This window comes from Saccopteryx bilineata, chromosome 9 (assembly GCF_036850765.1).
Source record: "Saccopteryx bilineata isolate mSacBil1 chromosome 9, mSacBil1_pri_phased_curated, whole genome shotgun sequence".
Taxonomy (NCBI): domain Eukaryota; kingdom Metazoa; phylum Chordata; class Mammalia; order Chiroptera; family Emballonuridae; genus Saccopteryx; species Saccopteryx bilineata.
The window spans coordinates 44,428,837-44,446,288 of record NC_089498.1 but is presented as its reverse complement, the minus strand read 5'-3'; the positions used below and the strand labels follow the sequence as shown (position 1 = coordinate 44,446,288).

General features: G+C 46.2%; 1 protein-coding gene and 1 pseudogene across 7 annotated transcripts in view; both read right to left on the bottom strand.

Annotated features, from left to right (window-relative positions):
* SIPA1L3 (signal induced proliferation associated 1 like 3) overlaps positions 1–17,452 on the bottom strand; it is a 337,072-nt gene that overhangs the window by 49,804 nt on the left and 269,816 nt on the right. For all 7 annotated transcript variants that reach the window (XM_066242143.1, XM_066242139.1, XM_066242137.1 and 4 more), the window contains 2 exons: positions 6,323–6,450; positions 400–518 (listed from right to left, as the gene is read on the bottom strand). In XM_066242143.1, the coding sequence (XP_066098240.1) occupies positions 400–518; positions 6,323–6,450 (247 nt within the window). The remainder of the gene's footprint in view (positions 1–399; positions 519–6,322; positions 6,451–17,452) is intronic.
* On the bottom strand, positions 15,038–15,396 carry LOC136312606 (small ribosomal subunit protein uS10-like; annotated as a pseudogene).

Sequence of the window (17,452 nt, the reverse complement as noted above, 5' to 3'; positions counted from 1 at the left end):
ACTTCCCAGCCTCCAGAACTCTATATCCCTGTTTATATAAGCTAACCCAGTATTGGTATTTTTGTTACAGAGTCCAAGCTGGTGAAGACACCTACCATTACTGGTGTAATGAGGAAAGTGTGGCTCAAGGAGGTGAAGCTATTTGCTCAGATGACATAGTTGGTGAGGGCTGCAGGCAGGATGTGCACCTGGCTGGTTCTAACTCCAGCACTCAGCTCCTCTGATCAAGTGGAAGGTGGCAAAGGCAGAGAATGTGCTCACACATGAAGTTCAGAGGCCCAGACCCACACCCACAACAGACAGGTGAAGCTGCCCAGCCCACAGCAGTCACGGCAAGCCAAGCAGCCACTTTCTGCAGCCCTGGCTCCCCGGGATGGGGCAGGCGGGGTCCAGACTCACTTTGGAATGCCTGTTGGGGGAGTCTTTGCCTGCTGCGTCCTGCCTGGAGGTGTGTTTGCTCCCGCTGGTTCCAGTCAGGGCCGAGAGCCGGGCCTGGGCGGGCACATGCCACAAAGGCTCTGCAGGAAGACAGGAGACACATTAGTGGTTAGAGGTGACTCAGGTCCTGGCCCAAATTCACCCAAAGAATCTGGAGCTACCCCCAGCCTTCTGCCAGCTATTCTGCTCAGCTGACACAGGGCCATGACCCCATCAACTTAACATCCTGGGGTATAACAATGCTCAGTAATGGAATATTTGCTGAGTGCTCACTCTGTGCTAGGCCCCATTCTAGTGCTTTGCATGGGTGAACTCGCTGAAGTCTTACAGCAATCCTCCATCTTTATCTCCAGAGGAGGTTGAGTACATTTTCTGTGTCCCAACTTGACGCTCTATCCACTGTGCCACTGCCTGGTCAGGCTGTTGTCATTTTTTTTTTTAAAGTTATTTATTTATTTAATATTTTTTACAGGGACAGAGAGAGAGTCAGATAGATGGATAGACAGGGACAGACAGACAGAAAGGGAGAGAGATGAGAAGCATCAATCATCAGTTTTTCCGTTGCGACACCTTAGCTGTTCATTGATTGCCCTCTCATATGTGCCATGACCGCGGGCCTTCAGCAGACTGAGTAACCCCTTGCTCGAGCCAGTGACCTTAGGTCCAAGCTGGTGAGCTTTGCTCAAGCCAGATGAGCCCACGCTCAAGCTGGCAACCCTGGGGTCTCGAACCTGGGACCTTCCACATCCCAGTCCAATGCTCTATCCACTGTGCCACCGCCTGGTCAAGTACATTTTCATCATTACTGGCCACTTGTATTTATTTTATAAATTACTTGCTTATATCCTTTACCCAGTTTTCTTTGGGATTGACTATATTTTTATCTTACTGGTATGTAGGGTTCTTTATATATGCAAAGTAGTAATCCTTTGTTGGTTAAATGAGAACAATTTTTTTTTTGAGAGAGGGAGACGGAGGAGAGAGAGTGAAAAGCATCAACATGTAGTTGCTTTCACTTGAGTTGTTTATTGACTGCTTCTTGTACATGCTTTGATCAGGGCTCAAGCCAAGCCAGTGTACCCTTGCTCAAGCCAGCAACCTTTGGGCTCAAGCTGGTGAGCTCTGGGACCTTGAGGATAATCCCTCCCTCAAGTCAGTGACCCTGTGCTATAAGCCTATGTTCAGAGCTGGCAACCTTGGGGTTTCAAACTGGGACTTCAAGTTGATCTTCATTTTACAATACAGTAACACTTGCTTTTGTCTTCATAATACATCTTCACATAACTGAATATAAAGCTATCTTATTTTTTTTTTTTTTTTATAATTTTATTTTTTTAATGGGGTGACATCAATAAATCAGGATACATATATTCAAAGATAACAAGTCTAGGTTATCTTGTCGTTCAATTATGTTGCATACCCACCACCCAAAGTCAGATTGTCCTCTGTCACCTTCTATCTTGTTTTCTTTGTGCCCCTCCCCACCCCCTATCCCTCTCCCATTCCCCCCTCCCCCCCGTAACCACCATATTGTCAATGTCTCTTAGTTTCAGTATTATGTCCCACCTACGTATGGAATAATACAGTTCCTGGTTTTTTCTGATTTACTTATTTCGCTTCGTATCATGTTATCAAGATCCCACCATTTTGCTGTAAATGTTCCGATGTCATCATTTCTTATGGCTGAGTAGTATTCCATAGTGTATATGTGCCACATCTTCTTTATCCAGTCATCTATTGATGGGCTTTTTGGTTGTTTCCATGTCCTGGCCACTGTGAACAATGCTGCAATAAACATGGGGCTGCATGTGTCTTTACGTATCAATGTTTCTGAGTTTTGGGGATATATACCCAGTAGAGGGATTGCTGGGTCATAAGGTAGTTCTATTTGCAGTTTTTTGAGGAACCACCATACTTTCTTCCATAATGGTTGTACTACTTTACATTCCCACCAACAGTGTATGAGGGTTCCTTTTTCTCCACAGCCTCTCCAACATTTGCTATTACCTGACTTGCTAATAACAGCTAATCGAACAGGTGTGAGGTGGTATCTCATTGCCGTTTTGATTTGCATTTCTCTAATAGCTAAAGAAGATGAGCATCTTTTCATATATCTGTTGGCCATTTGTATTTCTTCCTGGGAGAAGTGTCTATTCATATCCTCTTCCCATTTTTTTATTGGATTGTTTGTTTGTTTGTTGTTGAGTTTTATGAGTTCTTTGTATATTTTGGATATTAGGCCCTTATCTGAGCTGTTGTTTGAAAATATTATTTCCCATTTAGTTGGCTTTCTGTTTATTTTGTTATCAGTTTCTCTTGCTGAGCAAAAACTTCTTAGTCTGATGTAGTCCCATTCATTAATTTTTGCCTTCACTTCTCTTGCCATTGGAGTCAAATTCATAAAATGCTCTTTAAAACCCAGGTCCATGAGTTGAGTACCTATGTCTTCTTCTATGTACTTAATTGTTTCAGGTCTTATGTTTAGATCTTTGATCCATTTTGAGTTAATTTTTGTACAGGGAGAGAGACTGTAGTCCAGTTTCATTCTTTTGCATGTGGCTTTCCAGTTTTCCCAGCACCATTTATTGAAGAGGCTTTCTTTTCTCCATTGTGTGTTGTTGGCCCCTTTATCAAAAATTATTTGACTATATATATGTGGTTTTATTTCTGGACTTTCTATTCTGTTCCATTGGTCTGAGTGTCTATTTTTCTGCCAATACCATGCTGTTTTGATTGTCGTGGCCCTATAATAGAGTTTGAAGTCAGGTATTGTTATGCCCCCAGCTTCATTCTTTTTCTTTAGGATTGCTTTGGCTATTCGGGGTTTTTTATAGTTCCATATAAATCTGATGATTTTTTGCTCTATTTCTTTAAAAAACGTCATTGGAAGTTTGATGGGAATTGCATTAAATTTGTATATTGCTTTGGGTAATATAGCCATCTTGATTATATTTATTCTTCCTAGCCAAGAACAAGGTATATTCTTCCATCTCATTATATCTTTTTTGATTTCCCTTAACAATGGTTTATAGTTTTCATTATATAAGTCCTTTACATTCTTTGTTATGTTTATTCCTAAGTATTTTATTTTTTTTGTTGCAATCGTGAAGGGGATTATTCTTTTGAGTTCCTTCTCAGTTGTTTCATTGTTGGCATATAGAAAGGCTATTGACTTCTGTATGTTAATTTTGTATCCTGCGACCTTACTGTATTGGCTTATTGTTTCTAGTAGTCTTTTTGTGGATTCTTTGGGGTTTTCGATGTATAGGATCATATCATCTGCAAAAAGTGATACCTTTACTTCTTCTTTTCCGATATGGATGCCTTTTATTTCTTTGTCTTGTCTGATTGCTGTGGCGAGAACCTCTAGTACCACATTAAATAAGAGTGGAGAGAGTGGACAACCCTGTCTTGTTCCTGATTTAAGGGGGAAAGCCTTCAGTTTAGTGCCATTTAATATGATGTTAGCTGATGGTTTATCATATATGGCCTTTATCATGTTGAGATATTTTCCTTCTATACCCATTTTGTTGAGAGTCTTAAACATAAAATTGTGTTGTATTTTATCGAAAGCCTTTTCTGCATCTATTGATAAGATCATGTGGTTTTTGTTCTTTGTTTTGTTGATATGGTGTATTACATTAACCGTTTTACGTATGTTGAACCATCCTTGAGATTCTGGGATGAATCCCACTTGATCATGATGTATTATTTTTTTAATATGTTGTTGTATTCGATTTGCTAGTAAGCTATCTTATTTTTAATACCTGAACATCCATCATGTGACTAGACGTCAATTGTTTAAACCCGTTTCCTATTGATGGACCTTTTGGTTATTTTCAATTTTTCTTTACAACAATGTTTTGGTGGCCTTCCCTCTACACACAACTTTGAGCATGTGTAGAACTGTGTCTGGGACAGAATTCTACAAGTGGAATTGCTGGTCCAAATGTGAAACAGTGTAAAATCGTGCTGGCTGGTGTGGGTGTAAATCATCAGCCTAAACTCCCAAAGCCAATGAGCCTGAACTAAGCATCTGACCATAAAACAACAAAAAACCCCAATGGAGGGTAGTTAATATCTATCAATCTCATAAATACTCTGGAAAAGGTGGGGCTGCTGGACCAGAGGACACTCCGGATGCTGCAGAGAGCAGCCTGGCTGGAACAGTGGAGGTGTATGGCTTTCACTCAGGAGCCATGGATACATGAGAGCCCGGAGGCCAGCCGCCTGTCGCCCTCTGGCGAGAGTTTTCCGGTTTGGAGCATCCCACACATGCAGAAGATGCTGGCCTCTTGGGAAGTGGCCTGCCCACGCCGGGAAACCACATTTCTACAGAGAGCCAAGCCTGTGGCTGTCACATCTAGCCTTAACTACCACCAATGACACTGAAGATGCACACATTTCTGTCTCTGGACTGGACCTCTCCCCTGACTTCAGACTTGTGTACAGGGCTGCCTCACTACACTGGTTGTCTGATGGCCCCTCCCACTGAACATGGCTGAAGCCAACTCCTTATCTTCCCCCAAACCTGAATCTCTCAGCCTTTCCTGCTCAGTCAATGGCTGCTCCATCCTTTCAGCTCATCAGGCCAAAAACCTTATCACCTTTGACTCCTTTCCCTCTCCAACCTCAGGGCATCAGGAAACTCTGTCAATTCTATTTTCAAATGACCACATCCAGAACCCACCCCTCCAATATCCCCACCTGGCAAGAATCTGTAGCAAGAGAGACCTTGTAATCACCTGAGCCAGATCCCACCTCAGCTCTATGCCAAATGCTGTCCCTGTCACCTCCCATCAGTTCTCCAGCCAGAAAAGCCTTCCACTGTCCCTCCAGCAGCAGACTCACTGCTCGCTCAGGGTTGTCGACTACTCTGGAATGTTTTCCCAGCTGGCTCTTTTGCATTATTTCAGCCTTGTCTGACATGTGATTTGCTCAGAAATTCTCCCAAATGCCATAAGTTTCTCTCTCAGAACCGTGTTAGTTCCCACTTGATACCCAGTGTTAGGGGCGAGTATAATCACTGTGTGCCTGGTCACTGTCCATGCTTACCCAGACTGTCAGCTCTAAGTAGACAGGGGATGTGCCTGTTTGGCTCACACTGTGTCTGGTGCTCAGCCTGGTGCACCAGCAGTGAAGGGCCAGGTTCTTCCCCTCCCCAGCTGCCCCAGCGTCCCTGGCTCCACCTTTGGTGGGTCCTGATCCTAGGTGCCTCAACTGGGCTGCTGAACTGGCCCCCAGCGATCTTCTGACTCTACTTCACTCTTCATATGCTGAAACCATGGCCAGGCATAGATTTCGAGCAGCTGGTGATCCTGGGGACATCTGCCCAACTAGGTGCTCTGAGGTTTGAGAAACGACCATACTCTCTGGGTGAGGAACTGTGGGTGTGTCTGTGGACAGTGGGGATTAAAAAGGAGTTCTAGAACCCAATGAGCCTTGGTTAAAATCTCCATGATGCCATTTACAGGAACCTCAGCCAAATGATCACTTTTCTATGTCTCATCTTCCTCATTTCTTTTTCTTTTCTTTTGTGACAAAGACAGAGAGAGAGACAGAGAAGCATTAATTCTTCGTTGCGGTTCCTTAGTTGTTCATTGATTGACTTCTCATGTGTGCCTTGACCGGCGGGCTTCAGCAGAACAAGTGACCCCCTGCTCAAGCCAGTGACCTTGGGCTCAAGCCAGTGACCTTTGGGCTCAAGCCGGCGACCTTGGGATTTCAAATGTGGATCCTCCGCGTTCCAGTCCGATGCTCTATCTACTGCACCACCACCTGGTCAGGCCTTCCTTGCGTGTTTTATCCACCTGCCAGGAGGAGGCTGTCACTCACCAAACTGTAAGGAGAGATCCTGCAGGGTGATGTGGGCTGGAAAGCCTACCTGGCTTCTGGCGCTCCATTGTGCTCTCCTGGCTGGTCAGGCCACCTGAGGAGGAGTCACCGCTGGATGTCCCATCGTGGCCGAAGTGAGGATCAAAAGACAGCAGTGGGTGTGGGGCGGCAGCATACCTGCAGGGAAGAGGGAACAAGCACAGGGTGAGGGGGTGGATCAAACACCACTTGAGCCTGAGACTTGCTGCCCAATGGGTTTTAAACACAGTAGAGGCTCCGAGTGGAGGGGACTCTAGATGCTTCGAAATGTGCTATAACCTGAGGGTCAGGAGTCTTGCCTCAGAAGTAGGTCAAGGAGCTGCTGGTGGCAGGGGGCACAAAGGAGGGGTCCTCAAGGAGGAGCAGAAGCCACTTAGGCAGATGTCCCTACTCATAGGGTCTCCAGGGGTCCTGTTTCTTTTTCTATTTTTTAGTAAGAGAAAGAGAGAGGGACAGACAGGAAGGGAGAGAGATGAGAAGCATCAATTCATAGTTGTGGCACCTTAGTTGTTCATTGATTGCCTTCTCATGTGTGCGTTGACAGCTGAGCCAGTGACCCCTTGCTCTAGTCAGTGACGTTGAGTTCAAGCCAGCGACCTTGGGCTTAGCCAGTGAACCTAAACTCAAGCTGGATGAGCCCGCACTCAAGCTGGCAACCTTGGGGTTTCGAACCTGGGTCCTCAGTATCCCAGGCTGATGCTCTACCCACTGCGCCACTGCCTGGTCAGGCCAGGAATTGTTTCTTGGCTATAAAATGGGGTGGGCTGTTGTCAGCAGCTCCCTACCCCAGGCCTGTCTTGGGCCCCCTTTCTCTCTGGTGTAAAAGAGCAGGATAAGGCAGTATGTGTACACATACTGGAGGCTTGGAGCCAGGTAGGCTGGGGTTTAAACTTCACTGCTGCCTCTTACCTAGCCAGGCAGTAATGTTTTAGCCCAGTGCCTTAGTTTCTCTAGTTGTTAAGAGGCGGTCACAGTAGGACCCTTTCTTGTAGGACCCTGGGTGCCCAGCCCTTAGCCTGAGGCTGTGGGACAACTGGCCTTCAGAACTCTGTATACTTCTGTCTGTTGGAGGAAGGAGCTGCAGGAAGAAACTGTGTGCTCAGGCTTCAGAATGAGGCAATCTGAGCTCAAACTCCAGTTCTATCCCTTATGAGCAATGTGACCTTGGTTAGGCAAGTGCTCAATGGTTCAAACTTTAGTTTTGCCATTTGAAAAAAGGGATAACATTTTCTACCTCAGAGGGTTACGGAGCAGGTGAAACAGAGCTATCTCCCGTAGACAGATTCCCCTGGAGGCCGCCTCTGCACACCCACAGGCAGGGAAGGAGATTGAAGAGAAGCGGCAGAGTTTCTCCCGAGGGCTGCAATCCCAGTGGCACTCTATGCCCTGGGGTGAATCCTGTGAGCACCTCCCGATGTCCATTCCTCCTCACATCAGAACTGATCATGGCAGAAAATCTGCTCCTTGCCTGGGGCTAGTTCAGGGACAAACCTATGACACAATTCTGGCCATTAAAATGTGAGGGGGTGTTAGTTATTAATACTCCCACAAACTACTTCTGGCTTTCCACCTGGCGAGCATGTGACAGGACTGCACTTCTCGGCGCCCAAGATCAGCTGGGTAGGGCTGTGTGACTAGCTCTCATCAGTGAGTTGTGACGGGAGTGACTTGGAGGTGGTGGCTGATTGGGTAGCCTGTGCCCTGAGAGATCTCCTGCCAACTAGCAGTGCGCGTGTGAAATAAGCCTTTATTGATATAAGTCACTGAGACTTTCAGTGATTTGTTACCCAGCATAACCTGACTGAACTGGGGAAAGTCTACTGGAGGCCAATGCTGAAGGACAGAAGAGAGAAGGTGGAAGGAACTAGGCCTTCAATAATGTGAAAAAGCTTGATTAATCCTCCTCCCCACAGCCTGCCGTCTCTGAGCCTTCTTTTTGTTTTTTTTTGTATTTTTCCGAAGTGAGAAGCAGGGGGAGGCAGTCAGACAGACTCCCACATGTGCCCAGCAGGGATCTATCCGGCATGCCAACCAGGGGGCGATGCTCTGCCCATCTGGGGCGTTGCTCCGCTGCAACTGGAGCCATTCTAGAACCTGAGGCGGAGGCCATGGAGCCATCCTCAGCGCTCGGGCCAACTTTGCTCCAATGGAGCCTTGGCTGTGGGACAGGAAGAGAGAGAGAGAGAGAGAGAAAGGAGAGGGGAAGGGTGGAAAAGCAGATGGGTGCTTCTCCTGTGTGCCCTGGCTGGGAATTGAACCTGGGACTTCCACATGCCCGGCCAACATTCTACTGCTGAGCCAACCAGCCAGGGCCTGAGCCTCGTTTTGTGTGAGATAACAAATTCCTACAATGTTAGAACCAGTCAAATTTCGGTCACTTGCAGCCAGAAGCACCCCACTGTCACAGGCCTTGTACTCTGGCTGGGGTTACTGAGCTTCCTTCATCAAGTTGATGCTGACATTCCCCATCTGGCTCCTTGCGTCTATACTTGCAAATTGGGAGGGTGATAAACTGAGACCTCCAATATCTCCAGGGGCACAAAGCCAGGGTTGCCTCTACAAAGACTAACTGCAACCACCTAGGCTTCAATGCCGCCAGGGCAGCAGAGGGGTGCTTCAGAATTTCTGAAAACTCAACTCTACTCACCTGCTCAGAGTATACATATTACCCCTGCTCTCCCAGACCTTGACTTCTAATGCTTCCAGGAAAGGAAGACAGAGCCAAAATAATAAAACACTAAACCATCTTCACCTTACTGGGCAACTTAGCAGCTAGTCAATCGCCTGTAAAATGTGGCTCCACCATAGCTGAAAATTAAAAGTATGGACATATTTATTCCATTTTTTCAAAATGTCTGTGTCAAATCCTGAGCACTGGTGGAAAACATTAGCAGTGTCTGGCGTTAGCCAGAGGGAAGTGGAAAGAAAGTATAAGTGGCAGACGCTGCAGGCGACTCCCCCTATATCTATTCTTTGCTTCTGCCCTGTAACAGAATCCCAGCTGTATCTGGGGCAGCAATGTGATCAGTTAACAGACGACATTTCCCAGGCTCCCTTGCAGTGACTTCCAGGAAATCTCTGGAGGTGTGCTGCGGGTGCCTTTGTTTTATCATCTCTTTAAGGCTGAAGCTCTAGCAGCTACTTTAAGACCAGCAGGCAACAGGCCAGGATGGCAGACCATTGGTGAAGAGGAGCCTGGGTCCCTTATAATGTGGAAGAAACAAACTATCTTGTCAGAGTATATGTTTTCTATATTATGCAGCTAAACCTAATCCTGACTTTAATGGGACATATTTGCTATGTTTCAACTTCAGCTACTACCTTCACTCAAGACAACTTGTATTTTGGCCATTCATGTAATAATCTCAGTGAAAACTGACTGACCTATGCTGACCATTCTTTGGGGTGCTGAGCATGTCCCATTTGAAGCCATTCTATTATACCTGGTCAACCTGATTGGCAATCAGGACAGTCCAGCATCTCATCATGTACAGCTTTGGGCAAGAATCCCCAGAATCAAGAGATCAAATATAGTTTTAATCTCATCTGAGAACATATATATAATGTACTCTTATCTTTTCTTGGAATTGGAAATAACGTTAAAGCTAAACGGTTTGGAGTTCCAGTGAGGAACTAACTAGCTGCAGTTTCAGGTACAAGCTAGACTGACTGGCCCTGGGGAAGCCAAGGTGGGAAATGCCTTAAGATCAGCAACGCTGGGCCTGACTGGCGGTAGTGCAGTGGATAGAACACTGACTTGCGATGCTGAGCTCTCAGGTTTGAGACCTCAAGATCACTGGCTTGAGCTTGGGATCATAGACATGACCTCATGGTTGCTAGCTTGAACAAGGGGTCAGTGGCTCAGCTGGAGTCCCTGGTCAAGGCACCTATGAGAAAGCAATCACCTGGTCAAGGCACATATGACAAAATGCCTCAATTATTAGTTGGTGCTTCCCATCTCTCTCCCTTACTGTCTCCATTTCTCTTGCAAAAAAAAAAAAAAAAAAAAGGGTTAGCAGGGTTGGGCTGATGGGATGTTGGCCTTGACCTTCCCACTTGGCCACAGAGGAAAGTAACAAGACACACATGAATGTGAGGAGGAGCCTCTTCTGAGGGCAACACTCCAGCCTGCTGTCCCTTTCCTACCCTGCTTGATGGGACAATGGACGGGTGAATTACAGAATGACTGGGTAAAAGGGTGGACAGATGATGGAGCCACTGTTGGCTGCCACCCCAACAGCCATGATTATCTTTGTCCTTGCTGGTGGACAAAGATTCTGCTCTGGGGCCACCCTTCTTCCACGTGACACGAGTAAATCCTGACAGTTTTAAGGCAGCCATGCAAATTCAATGAGACCTTGCCAGGGATTGATTCAGGGGTGGGCACTCTTGAAGACAAACAGAAGCTCTTCCTTCTTCTTCTGCAGGGCACTGATTTTGCTTGGGGCTGCAATAGCTATCATGGGTCATAAATAGAGTGGGTCCCTGAGGACCTCACCGCATAACTAACCAGCCCCAGAGCCACCTTAACTCTGGACTTATTATTTGATGATAAATCCCTTAATGCTTCCTGCCTTCTCAAGTTGGGCTTTCTGTCACTTGCAGTCAAATGCCTCCTAACCAATGTACTGCTCTACGGAGCTGGAGGAGAAAACGGTGAGGGGCAGGAGGGATTAAAAGCCAATCAGGTGGTGTGAGGAGCAAAAGTCTAGGGTCTAGTCCAGGCTTACAGAGCTGGGCACACAATTTTGCCCTAACACTCTGTACTGAGCTGGGTGGTTTGTTATTCCTTTTTTTCTAAAAAGAGCTATTATTTCTTGATTTTACAGAGAGAAGTGGTGGGGGGAATGAGAAGTATCAACTCATAGTTGCTTCACTTCAGTTGTTTATTGATGGACTGTCATACGTGCCTTGACTGGGCAAGCCCAGGGTTTGAGCTGGTGACCTCAGTGTTCCAGGTTGATGCTCTAGTCTATCCAATGTGCCACCACAGGCTAGCAGTTTGTTATTATTATTTTTTAACAAAGAGGCAGGAAGAGAGGTACAGAGACAGAGACAGGAACATCTCTGTATGTGTCCTGACTGGGGATCGAACCAGCAACCTCTGTGCTTCTGGACGACGGTCCAACCAACTGAGCTATCTGGTCAGGGTTAGGTTTGGTTTATTTTATTATTATTATTTTTTAGAGACAGAGCGAGAGTCAGAGAGAGGCATAGATAGGGACAGACAGACAGGAACGGAGAGAGATGAGAAACATCAATCATCAGTTTTTCGTTGCGACACCTTAGTTGTTCATTGATTGCTTTCTCATATGTGCCTTGACCGCGGGCCTTCAGCAGACCGAGTAACCCCTTGCTCAAGCGCCAGTGACCTTGGGTCTAAGCTGCTGAGCCTTGCTCAAACCAGATGAGCCTGCACTCAAGCTGGCGACCTCGGGGTCTCGAACCTGGGTCCTCCGCGTCCTAGTCCAATGCTCTATCCACTGCGCCACGACCTGGTCAGGCAGGGCTAGGTTTGTTATTGTTGAACATGAAGTTGGCAAACTCGTGAGGACAGGGACAGCACCTGCCAGCCTCTACCCCAGCTGCCTGCACAGGAGCCACTCAGTGGTAACAGTCAGCACTCTCATGGAGCACTTACGACATGCGAGGCACAGTTCCCAGTGCTCAAAGCATGGCCCTCCTTAAACATCCTCAATCCTGCTCAGAGACAGACATTTTACAAGTGAGCAAACTGAGAGGCACACAGAGGGAAAGTCACTTGCCCACAGTCACATGGCAGATAAGGGGCAGATCAAATTGCCATCCTGTCTCTCGGTAAATCTAAGATGGACCACGGGACAGGTTCTGTCTATGAGGGCCTTTGCTTTCCTAAAAGGTCGATGAATTCAGCAAGCAGCAACCCACTGGAGAAGACAGCACGAGAGAAAGGAGTCCTGAGGGGGAAATTTCTGGGGCTGGGCTGAAATGCCTGGCTTGATCACAACAGGCTCCAGGATGTCACGGGCTACTGAGCAGCAGGAAGAGAGGAAAGCAGCTGAGGTCAAGGGCCACTGGGGCAGCCTGACCTCCCAGCATCTTACTGCAGGCTGGTGACAGCCGGTGAAAGACATTTCTGGGGGTTTCAGGCATGAGGTGTGCTAAGGACATTTGGTAAAACTTGAGGTCCAGCTGTTGATGGAGTTAACAATGTTGGGATCTGGGCCACAGAGAACAGAGGCAGGCTGCACCAGAGCCCTGGGAAGAGAGGGTAGGCTGGGAAAGCTGAGTCCACAGGAAAAGCTGCAGTTTCCAAGCTCTTGTCAATGCCCGAGAGCCTAAAACACAAAATCATAGCCATCAAGTCTCAGAGTTGGGCGGGACCACTGCAGGGACCATGCAAGTTTCTCTAATTTGGAAAATGAGCTCAGAGCCCTGGCAGGAAGGAGAACTTGGGGTCAGAGCCAACCCTCTGGAATCACACAGGCCTGAGTCTCCGTCCTGACTATGGCACTTCCTAGAACAGTGACCTTGACCAAGTGCATTAATCTCTCTGAACCTCAGTTTCCCTTCTGTAACTGGGATAATTTATCCACCTTGTGGAGGTGCTGGGAGCATTCACGGAGATCATGCATATAGATTAGTAGAACAGACTAGAGAACCTAGAAACAGATCCATGCAAATGTGCCCAATTAATTTCTGATTTAAGGAGCAAAGCAGTGTAATGAAGGAGATGAAGCCTTTGCAAAAAATGCTGGAGCAAACTGGACATCTGCAGACAAACAAATAAAACTTCAACCTAAATTTCTCATCTCATGCAAAAATTAACTCAAAATGAATCATGGACTTAAGTGTAAAATATAAAACTTCTAGGAAAAAAACAAGAATATCTTCAGGACCTAGGTCTAGGCAAAAAATTCTTACTGTATACCAAAAGCATAATCCGTAAAAGAAAAAAAAGATATTTGGACCTCTCCAAAATTAAAACTTCAGTTCTGCAAAAGACCCTGCTAACAAGATGAAAAGACAAACTAAAGACTGGGAGGAAATATTTGCAAGTCATATATCTGACAAAAGACTTGTAGCTATCTACAGTATATAAAGAATTCTCCCACATTGAAAAAGCATCAAATCCAACTAGAAAATGAGCAAAAGACATTTCACAAAAGAGATATGTTGGCAAATAAGCAATGAAAATGTGCTCACCAGCATTAGTCATTAGAGAAATGCAAATTAAAACTGTAATGAGGCTCAGCGGTAGAGCGTCGGCCTAGCATGCAGAGGACCCGGGTTCGATTCCCGGCCAGGGCACACAGGAGAAGCGCCCATTTGCTTCTCCACCCCTCCGCCGCGCTTTCCTCTCTGTCTCTCTCTTCCCCTCCCGCAGCCAAGGCTCCATTGGAGCAAAGATGGCCCGGGCGCTGGGGATGGCTCTGTGGCCTCTGCCTCAGGCGCTAGAGTGGCTCTGGTCGCAACATGGTGACACCCAGGATGGGCAGAGCATCGCCCCCTGGTGGGCAGAGCATCACCCCTGGTGGGCGTGCCGGGTGGATCCCGGTTGGGCGCATGCAGGAGTCTGACTGTCTCTCCCTGTTTCCAGCTTCAGAAAAATGAAAAACAAAACAAAACAAAAACCTGTAATGAGGTATCATTATAAACCTTTAAGAATGGTTAAAATAAAAAAGTGATGACATCAAATAATGGTGAGGGTGTGGAGAAACTGGACCACTCAGTGTCAGTGGGAATGTAAAATACAGTGGTATAGCCACTCTGGAAAAGTTTGGCAGATCCTTTAAAAACTATAAATGGACTTACCACACAATAAGGCAACTGTATTGTTTGTGTGTGTGTGTGTGTGTGTGTGTGTGTGTGTGTGTGTGACAGAGACAGAGAGAGGACCAGCTAGGGACAGACAAGACAGAAAGGGAGAAAGAGGAGAAGCATCAATTCTTCACTGAAGCTCCTTAGTTGTTCATTGATTGCTTTCTCATATGTGCCTTGACTGAGGGGCTACAGCAGAGTGAGTGACCCCGTGTTCAAGCCAGCAACCTTGGGCTCAAGCTAGAGACTTTGGGCTTCAGGTAAGCGACCATGGGGTCATGTCTATGATCTCACATTCAAGCCAGCGACCCACGCTCAAGCTGCTGAGCTTGTGCTCAAGCCAGATGAGCCCGCACCAAGCTGGTGACCTTGGGGTTTCGAACCTGCGTCCTCTGGGTTCCAGTCCAACGTTCAATCCACTGAGCCACCGCCTGGTCAGGCTGTATTTTTTTCCTAAACACTTCTCTACACGTAATACAGAATAGTTAGCATACTCATTCACTGATTAATATTGTTCTCACTTTTCTGAGCGAGTAGCACTCTTAGAAACACCTCCGCTCCTAGTTTTGAGGTATAACTGACAAAACTAATATATTTAAAGTGTATAATGTAATGAGTTGATATACATATGCACTGTGAAATATTTCCACAATCAAGTTAACACATCTATCATCTCAGTTACCACTTTTTTGGGTGAGAATGCTTAAGATCGACTCTCTTATTAGATTTCAAAGTATACAATGTAGAATTATTAACTATAGCCACCATGCTGTCCATCTCATAACCTAGTATCTCATAACCAAAACTGTACCCTTTGAGCAAAATCTTATTTCTCCCACCTCTAGGAAAGCATCATTCTATTCTCTGTTTTTATGGGTTTGACTTTTTTTTAACAACTGATAATCCATTTATTAAAAAGGCTGACTTAAGCATCTGCAATGGTGACTTCAACCTCAACTCCAGGCTCAATACTGATGGAAATAACCTGCTTAACAATCTCAGAAGGGCTGTGAAGTCAGTGAGTCACTTGTGGATCCTCATCTGAAACTAACTCCAAGTCTTAGAATCCTCCCCACAGGGAACTATTATTGTAGTGATTCTACAAATCTTGGTAGGCATGCAAATGGGTCCTTTAACTTTAAGATTCTTTTCCTTTGCGTCTCTGATTAAGTCAGCACACACTTTCTCTGAAGACTTTATGTTGTGGCTGGTTAGAGTAATTCTAATTCAGTGAATCACCACTTCAGATTCCACAGGTGTCTTTCTGTTACCTTTAAAAGCCATGGCTGTGAGCAGCTTCCTGACCGACTTGTTCCTCGGCAAGAGCAAACAGCGTGAGTCAGGAGCAGGAGTGGGCTGGATGCAGCTTCACTGAGCTGCAACTGTGTCTTCCTCAAAAAGAGGAATTTTTTTAAAAAATTTTAAATTCACCATGCAATGAATGCTTTTCTGTGTCTGACTTATTTTATTTAGCATAAAGCCCTCCAGGTTTATCCATGCTGTTGCAAATGGTAGGATTTCCTTTCTTGGTTGAATAATATTCCACTGTGTGTATATGTCACATTTCCTTTATCCAATCATCTGTTGACAAACCTTTAGGTTGTTTTCATATCTTGGCAAGGGCTGTATTCTTGGCCATTTATCCCAGAGGAATAAAAACAAATTTTCATGTATGCTTAGGGCATGAATACAGTAATAGTCCAAACCCAGAGACTACCCAAATGTTCTTCAATGAGTGAATGGCTATACAAATATTGTACTTCCATACCATGAAAAACAACTCAGCAATAATCAGGAACTGACTATGGATACATGTGACAACTTAGATGAACCTCAAGGGAATTACATTGAGTGAAAAGGATCTCAAAAAGTTCCATACTATATGATTCCTTATATTTTACATTAGTAAAATGACAATAAAGAAATGCAGAACTGGCCCTGGCCGGTTGGCTCAGCGGTAGAGCATCGGCCTGGCGTGCGGGGGATCTGGGTTCGATTCCCGACCAGGGCACATAGGAGAAGCGCCCATTTGCTTCTCCACCCCCCCCTCCTTCCTCTCTGTCTCTCTCTTCCCCTCCCGCAGCCAAGGCTCCATTGGAGCAAAGATGGCCCGGGCGCTGGGGATGGCTCCTTGGCCTCTGCCCCAGGCGCTGGAGTGGCTCTGGTCGCGGCAAAGCGACGCCCCGGAGGGGCAGAGCATCGCCCCTGGTGGGCGTGCCGGGTGGATTCCGGTAGGGCGCATGTGGGAGTCTGTCTGACTGTCTCTCCCCGTTTCCAGCTTCAGAAAAATACAAAAAAAAAAAAAAGAAAAAAGAAAAAAAAAGAAATGCAGAACAGATTAAATGGTTGCCAGAAGTTAAGAAGAGAGGCTATAAGGGGGTAGCAGGAGGGAGTTTTGGTGATAGTTGCACAATAACCACACAGTGACAAAACTGCACAGAGCTGCACACACACACGTGTATGTATAACTGGTGAATTCTGAAGAAGCTCTAGGGATTGTACCAATGTCAGTGTCTTGCTTTGATATTATATCCTAGTTATGCAAGATGTTAACACCGCGGGAGGCTGGGTGAAGAAGTTCCCTGTGCATTTTTCAACTTCTGGTGAATCTATAATTATTTCCAATAGAATTTCTAAATATAAGAGTAATAAAGGGGGGCCTGACCAGGTGGTGGCACAGTGAATAGTGTGTTGACCTGGGATGCGGAGGACTCAGGTTCCAAACCCTGAGGTCACCAGCTTGAGCGCAGGATCATAGACATGACCCATGGTTGCTGGCTTGAGCAAGGAGTCACTGGAGCTTCTCATCTCTCTCCCTTCCTGTCTGTCTCTGTCTGTCCCCCCTCACTAAAAATAATAATGGGGGACACTAAGACTTTGAAAAAAACATGCTCCCTGGAATCATCAGTAACATCACCTCCACCATCTCTGTTCTTGGCTAACCACTCCATGCCAAACGAGCCATTTCCAGCCTAAGCTATGGCTGTCACCCAGGTGCCCCCAACCCCAGAGCCGACACATACAACTCGTCTCCGTGCTTCCTGTGTCCCATACCATTCTGTTGACTCACGTGTGTGGACTTTGCTGGGTCTGGAATGACTTTCTCCCTCCTTTCTGTGGCAAATCCTACAAATCTCTCAAAGTCCCATTCAAATGTCACTTCCTCCAGACCTCTGGGACTGGGCTGTGCTCCCTTGAGTGTATTAGAGCATGTATCAGAGTGCACGTCGATACTATGACTCTCTCTCTAGACAATAAGAGCCCCCACCTGGCACACAGAGGCTCTTGGGACCCTTTGCTGACTGAAAGCTGAATGGTGGCTACTAGACGATGAAAGAGT